This window comes from Oenanthe melanoleuca, chromosome Z (assembly GCF_029582105.1).
Source record: "Oenanthe melanoleuca isolate GR-GAL-2019-014 chromosome Z, OMel1.0, whole genome shotgun sequence".
Classification (NCBI taxonomy): Eukaryota; Metazoa; Chordata; class Aves; order Passeriformes; family Muscicapidae; genus Oenanthe; species Oenanthe melanoleuca.
Window position 1 is genome coordinate 59848102 of NC_079362.1, and position 9104 is coordinate 59857205.

Below are 9104 nucleotides of genomic sequence, written 5' to 3' on the forward strand. Positions count from 1 at the left end.
ACAAAAAAAAGGAAAAGAAGGGAGAGGAAAAGGAGGGAGGCTTCTTGAATTAGATGTTGCCTGGGAGTATTTTTCTCAGCCTGAGAGGCTTTTCACTTTTCAAAACAGTAGGAACAGTATGGGAAGGTAAAAATGGGAAAACAGGCAGAGACAGAAGAATTATAGCTCTGTTTCAAAGTAGTTGTTATTTGAACTAGAGCACAAACAGATGTGAACAGGCAGACTCCTGGTATTAATAATGGCTTTCAAAGCATCTGTATTCTTCACTGTCCTTAGCATATTTTTTTCTTCTGAATATTATAGCATACACAAACACACACATATAAATACATGTGTTATTTTGTTTTATTCTTGCATGAGATGGATTGACAATTCAGACTTCGAGTATGTGTACTACCATATTGTGTTTGAAATTATGTATTAAAACTTATATAAGCTTGTTGCTCAATGAGAAGAGAAAATCTGAAAATGGAGGCAGAAGTGGGGATACAGGCGGAATAAGATGATGGGAATCTTGCTTCTTTATCATTGAACATAAATTTTAGTTTGCTGATTGATTACCTTGAAACTGCATCAAAAAAGAAGTCAGATTTTTTTTTTCTTCTAGGAAATGACTAGCTTTTAGGAAATTACTGTCCCAGCTGTGTAAAAATTGTCTTGGTTTGACTAATGCCAGAAAGCTCTTTATTATCTTTAAGCCAGAAGGTAGTAACCTTTGTAAGGTTACTGGGATGCTATGTATTAAAAGGATTTTGTTACCACTCAGTCTGTATCTATCTTAATAAATAATAAATTATTTCAGTTCAGGCTGTTATTTCTTTTATATGGTGTTCTTCCTAGATTGTTTAATTTAGTACTTATGTTTTAATTGTATTTAATGAAAATCCTATTTCATGACAGTAAAGTGTACTTTTGTTAATGATTGATTTTGGTTTATATATTTACTAGAAACTTTGCTGAGAGGCTTCTCTCAGTCAAATCATCTATGTCTTCTGTGGCAGCTGGGAATACCAAAAACATTGCAGTTTGAATTTGGTTCTAGACATGTGATATAGAAAGAGAACTTTTTATTCATTCTCTATTCTATACTTCAGGTAGTTTTTGCAGAAGCCAGTCTTTAGTGATTACATGTGCTGAAGATAACTGCACTTTCTGCATTTTTAAAACAAGGTTACATCCTACTAATGGGCTTTTTAATTGAAAAAGCTGTGGAAGGGTTGTAACCAGAAGGTAACTAGAAAAAGAGTAATCCTGCTGATCTTACAAAATGTTATTAAAATGCTGAGTAGAATACCTGGGTGAGAGTGTGAACTGTGGATTCAAAACTTAGGCCTTGGAAAAAAATGCTGTTGTAAATCTTTCTATACTTGATATTTTTTAGGTTCCAGGAAATCTATTTCACAACATGATCTTAAAGCTGTAACCAATGATGCGACCAATTCAGGAAACAGAACTATAACTTTTGTGATTGTAACGTCCCCAAAACTTGGAAGGCTGATCCGAGTAGATTCTGATACCACTCAGGAAATCTTCAGTTTTACACAATCTATGGTAAGCATTTACTTTATAACAACTAGTTGAGGGGTAGATTTTTACTTCAGAGGGCTCAGTTGCTCATTCTTCATGTGATCCATTTATATCTATTAAGTAACCAGGCATATGTGACCCATCAGTGCGATCACCCAGATTTGCTATGTCATTAAATATCTGGCATCTAGTAATGAACACAAGAGGAGCCTTTGTTCCCCTCTGCTTGGATACTTGCAAAGTCTTGGCAATTCCCAATGTTTTACTTGTAACACTTTGTCAAGAAGAGCTGTTCTGGTGCCATTAACCAGCAGTCAGAGGTTGGAAGCTTTTAGTTTTTGGCAGAAGGAGCAGCGTTTTTCTCTATGAGAAGTCCAAGTATCAGTCATTTCAGCTGTACACAGTCCTCATGGGTGTCCCCAAGATGACTTTTATTGACTGGATTGGCTGTGGTACTAAGTGTTTGAAGTATCTTAACTGTGATACAGGTTCTCTTACTGAATGACTAAAACGTGGCAGCTTATGTAACTTGATGGAAAAATTCTTTTGCAAAAGGAATTACTTTCTGTGTGCAGAATCTGTATATAACTGTCTTCACTGTGCATTAAGCTATTCTCAGAAAATTGAGGTGAGGGAGATAAAAGGGAATCAGTCTTCTGACTTTGCTCATGGAAAAATATATGTTTACGGATTCTAAATTTAGCTATTTGATTTAGTATATGAAGCAATAAGAAAATCTTTTGGCCAGAATTTGAAATTTGTACAGTAAAATCTGGAAAAAGGATTGACAGTTTTATTTGCTATCATCAGACTTTGAAGCAGCCTGACCAAGGACAGTTGTAGAATGGGTCTTCACCTTGATTTTAAAAATCAAGATGAACACAGAGTGGGTCTTAAAAAAACTTGTTGTAATGCCATTATGTTATTGGTCTTGTTTCAAAAGTTCCTGAGTTTTGTCTTGTTTTATGAAAGAGATGAATTTTGTAATGACACTGAACCCTTCTGATCCTAAAATGTGTGATTTTTATGAGTATTAGATAAAACAGTTAAGCATGTTAGCTAAGGTTTTGGAGTGTTACTCTTTTTGCCTATGGATGTGACCATTATGTGTGATTATCAGATAGTACCATGTCAGAACGTGTCACTTATTCTCTGTAGCTTTAGTTTTTTACTAATGTATAGCTAACTTTCCTTTTAACTTTGTAAATTGTGTAAGGTTTTGGGCTGAAATAATACATATGTTTTTCTTGTCTGTTGGCCATTTTAATTTCAAACAAGGAGAGCTAAATGACTTATTGCAGGTGGAATTCAAGTATCCAAACAAGCTTGCTATTTATTTTGGTAGAGAATGAGATATAAGGAAGAGGAGACGGATCCTAAATAAACTTTCAGTCCAGTGTGTTGTAATCACAGGGAGTTAAAGTGAGTGAAGAAAACTGCGTTTATGTTGCAAACATTGTACATTTTCCATGTAACGGAGACTAAAGGATTTAGTTTCTGTTTGGTAATAAGCTTGTGAAACTGATCTGAATTGACAAAAAATTTGCATTGCTGTAGGTCTGTGGGTTTTCATTGACTTAATTCTGTGTTGAGGAACTTGAAATTTCATTTTTGAAAAGTAGTTATTCCTTTTGCTGGGATGCTGAACTCTTCTGTATGCCCTGTGGTTTATTGCTTTGTTACCCAAGGAAAAAAAATCAACAAAAAGAAACAGAAATTACTATTGCATTCTAAGACATTTTTCTTGAACAGATGTTGTTCAGCTAATATAAGAAAATTATTTGCACATTAAACACTTTTGAGTAACACAGGAGTTTTTCAACCTAATGTTTGATTTTTGTTTTTCTCTGCAGTACTTTCTGTGGTATCTTAGAAGTATTATCATCTTGCAGCAAGCCACAGCTTCTTCATTATATAGAGTCAGTGCAGAGGTAAACACAGAAATCATCAGCAATTCCATTCTGTTCTTAGCCCAGACATTAGAATGTATTTGCAGTCAAAAAAACCCAAAGCATTCAACCAATTAAGCTTGGTACTAAACACCACTGAATTTAAAGAATGTGTATTGTTAGAAATTAGATTAGATTTGTATTTGTTAGAAAAATTTGCTGTCCTCTGCTTGAAGTCCTAGAGAGGTTTTGGAAAGCCACCCTGAACTGAAAAGCATATCCTTTTGCTATTAATTTTATTTTTGTTTGTCCTATAATAGCCATTAAAAATCAAATCAGTATAGGGAAAGCAGAAACCTGGAGATGCACATAAAGGATATTATCATATCAGTCTAAATTTTTTAGAGAGAAATTGGGATGGTTTTGAGGCTGCTGAGAAAACTGACCTTGAAAGCCCAGATTGCCTAGTGATCTCAGTGGGGGCTGTTGCAGTAATTTCAGGATTCAGTCTCTCTGTATTTGCACCTCGGACTCTATCCTTCTGAAATGCTTCATCTGTGATAACAGCAGGGGGGTTTTGTTTTCTTTTTTTCACATCTTTCAAGCATATGTGATACAAAGGTGTACTAATGAGTCCCTTCAAGGTGTTTGCAGGTAGTGACAAGTGTTAAAATTGTTAATTTAATACCAGCACCATCTCAGACAGGGATCTCTCTGGCAATTGCAAACTAACATACAAATCTCATCAGTGGTTGCCTGGGAACTTGCCAAGGATTTAATAGGTGTAACTGTCATCTCTCCAGGCCAGCAAGTGAATTATCAAGCAGGCCAGCTACTGAATCTACTGGATAAGATTCAGTAAGTGTTCTAGTCTTCCTGTCATTAGGAATTCTATTACAGTTCAATTTGTTATAGTATTGATCTTAAAAGTCAGGTATAGTTCCAGCTGATGAGAAATTAAAATACTGCCTTTTGCTTTGGTCTAAAGAGATAAATAGTTTTATTTTGTATGTGCATTTGTTTCTCTGGAGATTTACTGCAGTATCTTGCAATACTTTGAAGCTTGATTACTCACAATAGACTGATTAGATTCCTTGAATATGATGATCTGCAAGGTCAGTGCAGGCAGAGATAGGACAAACCAGATTCCTTCTTGTCTTTTAGGAATCCCTGCATTGCTGTGATGTAGAAATTTTCCACTGTGTAGTTCCATCAACTTTTTGCTTATAAGTGAGAGTAGATATCAGTGGTCATTACACTTCCTTCTGGTTTTCTTAGTCTTTTAGCAAGTATCTTTTGCTATTTGCAGGAAATAACTGCATCAAAGTCCTTCTCCAGCCTTTGGCCTTTCATATGCTTTTTCAGGACAAGTAATCCAGCCCTTTCTGCTTACAAAGAAAACTGTAGACATTGATATTCTGATTTACTAAAAATACAGTCCAACTGAGCTCATGATCACCATTGCTAATTTGAGATAGTTTGTCAATGTTACATATCTCTGCTTTTCATGTAAGGCTTTTACTAAGCATTCATGCCCAATAGCGTTTCACTTACTTTCAGATGTTTATCTGGCAACACAGAGTCCATCTTAAGAGAAAGAGAAATGGAGGATAAACTCAGTGTACATACAGGCTAGTTTGATGGGCTGAGGCCAATGGTGTGAGGTTCAACAAGGCCCAGTGCTGGATCCTGCCCTTGGGTCACAACAACCCCAGGCAGTGCCACAGGCTGGGACAGAGTGGCTGGAAAGGACCTGGGGGTGCTGGTGCCAGCAGCTGAACATGAGCCAGGGTGTGCCCAGGGGGCCAAGAAGGCCAATGGCATCCTGGCCTGGATCAGCAATGGTGTGGGCAGCAGGAGCAGGGCAGGGATTGTCCCCCTGTCCTGGGCGCTGCTGAGGCCACACCTCGAGTGCTGTGTCCAGCTCTGGGCCCTGAGTGCAAGAAAGGCACTGAGGGGCTGGAGTGAGTGCAGAGAAGGGCAGTGGAGCTGGGGCAGGGTCTGGAGCACCAGTGCTGTGAGGAGCAGCTGAGGGGGCTGGGGGTGTTTATCCTGCAGAAAAGGAGGCTCAGGGGTGACCGTGACTGTATCACTTGTCACAGCTGCCTGAAGGGAGGTTGTGACCAGGTGAGGCTTGGCCTATTCCCCAAAGTAACAAGCAGCAGGAAGGGAAGACATGGCCTCAATCTGTGCCAGGGAAGGTTTAAACAGAATAGTAGGACATCTTTCTTCATGTGAAACATTGAACCAGACTGCCCAGAAAAGTGGTTGAATCCCCAACATGGATATTCTAAAAGAGGTGTAGATGTGGCACTTGGAACATGGTTTAGTGGTGGACTTGGTAGCTCTGGGTTAGAAGTTGGGTTTCATCTTACAGGTCTTTTGCAACCTGAACAATTCTATGATTATGTGTACACTGTGCGTGGACTAAGATACAAAGGTCTCTTTGAACAATGTGTTCAGTGTATTTTTTCTGTCCTTAACACTCCTCTGTTTCCAATCACCTTGCTCTTACACGTATGTCTTCTCTTTATCTGTAACAGGTTGATGAAGGTGTGATTATGTATGAACACTTACATGCTGACCCAGCTGACTGGAATGCCGAAGATTTCTTTACATTTACTATCTCCTCTCCACCATCATTTCTGGATATCCAGATGTTCCATGTTGTCATTTCATATGAAGTTGACAGGCATGATCAGAATTTTCATCTTCTAGCAAACACAGGTAAAAATGCTTCACTTTTTGAGCTCAAAATTGTTTTGGATCTGTCAGGGGTCCATTGAAGAAATGGAGAAAAAAAATAAATTTCTTTCTCTTCAGTAAGCAGTGACCAGAATACTTCTGAGACAGAGAGAGTACTGTAAGATAGTAGCTTGGAAAGCTATGTTCACTGCACCCTTAGAAATGAGATAGCCACATATGTTTGATGCTTCCTATGCTGTAGAAGATACTTTGTTTTCTATAATAGTAGGTGAAGAACACTATCAGAAGCTTTGAGATACTGATATTTCTTTAATCTTAATGTATGCATCAATCAAAAATCTTGTCTCATATCTGATTGTATTTTAAAGGTAGTGGAAATATATTTTTAGCCATGACATGTGGAAATCAAGGATACCACAAAAGAGAAGATTTTTTGAGCATCATCAGTGTTAGATATGATATTCTGAAATAGTGCAACTATAATATGTTCAGTTTCTAAGATTATCTTTTTTTTTTTTTCTTCCAGGTGCCATAGTGCAGGAAGGAGGTAGAGTATTAATCAACAAAACAAATTTAGATGCTTCAAACCTATTGATTAAGCTACCTGATGTACAGCGCTCCATGTATGAAGTCTGGTATCAGGTTCTGTCTTTACCCCAACACGGCATGATTATTGTTGGAGAACGAAACATTACCAAAGAAATGCCTAACTTCTCCCAGTACATACTGGACAAATTTGGAATTATGTACATACATGATAATTCTGAATCTCTAAATGACAATTTCACTTTTGCTGTTTGGTTAAACCTAAAGAGCAAGCCTGCTACAAAGCCCCATAGTGAAGTTTTAGAGGAGATGTTTAATATAACTATTTTCCCAGTGAATGACCAGTCTCCGGAACTGAAGACTAAAAGGCTACACTTGAAAGTCCTGCAGGGAGATGTGTCAATGCTGGGGGCAGAGAATCTGAAAGTTGAAGACTTAGATAATGACCCAGCTGAGCTGAAATACACCATTGTTAGCAACCCTAATAATGGTTACCTAGCAATGAAAAGCAATCTCAATGTCTCTATAACAGATTTCACACAAGCTGATGTTGACAGTGGTAAAGTCTGGTTTGTACAGGATGGAAGTTCATCTTCTGGGGTGTTTTATTTCAGTGTGACTGATGGTAAACATCGCCCTTTATACAAACTGTTCAGTCTTGAAGTCGTACCAATTGCTCTTGTCCTAGTCAACCTTACCAATGTTGCGCTGCCACAGGGCCAGACATCTGTCACTATTACTGATGTTCAGCTTTCAGCTGCCACAAATGGAAAAAGCACCAATATTATGTATGAAATAACTCAGCCACTCAAATATGGGCACCTCATGATTGGAAATGAGCAGGTTACTAAATTTGAGCAGGCAGATTTGTACTCGGGAAGGCTCTCTTATCACCTGACAAATCTCACTGCTTTTGGTGAAGTATTGGAATTTATGCTATTTACTGCGGAAGGCAATCTAACAGGACAAGTGCTGAATATCACTGCGAAGCCTTTAGTACAAATTGTATCTGACCTGCAGATTTTAAATCAAGCAGCTTATAAATTTGGAAGCAGTGACCTGGATGCTTCTGAGCTAGCCAATTTGACAAACAGTAATCCTAGATTTGAAGTGATTGTGCCTCCCTCTCACGGAAGGATAGTAAAGAAAAGGTTTGTGGATGATGCAGTGTTTGAAGATACTCAGACATTCACCCAGGCTGACATTGATAGTGGTGTTTTGCTTCTAGACATAGACACAAATATGACAGGCATTGATCTGTTGAATGACTCATTTACATTTGTACTCAGGGCAGATGCTGTGCAGCCTGCTGTTGGCTGTTTTCAGTATTCCATTGTGCCACACAGTTCTTCACTTGTGCAGGGTTTTACAAGAGAAGTGCCTTTTGTAACAATCACTTTCAAGACTCACTCTACCTCAAAGGATGAGTCACCAGCCTCCTCAAAGAATGAAGAGCCTGCACCACAGAAGACTGAACCAACTATGTGGCCAGAGCAGAATCACTGGGGAAACCTGCATGAAGGTCCATTGCTAAATCAAGAGGTGGGAACAAATGTATCTGTGGAGTTGAAGATTACAAACCAGGTTAATGGCAGTTCCGGAGAGCAGGCAGGTGAAAGCAACTCTTGGTATATCCTTATCCCCCTGGTCCTGGTGTCTGTGCTACTTGTTGTTGCTGTTACTTCTGTGTGCATTTTGTTCATGTGTCAGAAGAAAGAGAAGACAAAACCTTTAGTCAAAAGTCAAACAGATACAACCCTCAGTAGTGCAGCTCGGTGTCTGGAACGGAGCTTGACTGTGCCCACTGTCACAGTGACTCCTCTCCTGAAGGGGACTGAGGGAACTACAGCCTCAACATTTGTGGCAGCAAAACATGAACAGCTGCTTCCTGCAGAGGTTTCTCCAACTACTGAAAGGTGTCTGAAAAACAGCTTTTTAAATCTTGATCCTGAAATGATCCAATATTGTCGAAGAACAAACCCAACTTTGAAGCGCAGTCAGTACTGGGTGTAGTTACACCAGTTTTGGTCATGCTAATTGATGTAGTATGGAAAGGTGAATTTATATTGTTGACATATAATTTGTTCTTTATTACACTCATTTTTTGTAGGTCAAATGATAGATGAAATGTGTGTTAGATGAAATAGAAATACCTGTGAAATAATAATAAGAATCCTACTGAAGAATCCTACTCATTACAGTGGCCATAGTAGAAGATTTGCGGTTGGTATGTCAGCAGAATTTTGCCTAATTCAGTGGGGAATTTGGCCTCATGGATTTTGAGTGCACCCCATGTATGTAGTATTTTTTATTTCCCGTGACAGGTAAAATAGAATGTTTTGTCAGGGATTATATATTTTTAATAGAATTGTTGGTTTGTATTTTTTTTTAAACTAATTATGCTGTAAAGGTCTTTTATTCCTTCTGAGTCACTGC

The 9104-nt window shown here is 38.3% G+C and overlaps 1 protein-coding gene across 1 annotated transcript in view; it reads left to right on the forward strand.

Moving 5' to 3' along the window:
* The window catches only part of LOC130265512 (chondroitin sulfate proteoglycan 4-like), a 32889-nt gene extending 24082 nt beyond the window's left edge, over positions 1–8807 (forward strand). Inside the window, exons 8-10 of the mRNA XM_056514622.1 lie at positions 1382–1551; positions 5960–6143; positions 6649–8807. Of these exons, the coding sequence (XP_056370597.1) occupies positions 1382–1551; positions 5960–6143; positions 6649–8681 (2387 nt within the window). The 3' untranslated portion in view covers positions 8682–8807. The remainder of the gene's footprint in view (positions 1–1381; positions 1552–5959; positions 6144–6648) is intronic.
* Positions 8808–9104: the final 297 nt, after the last annotated feature.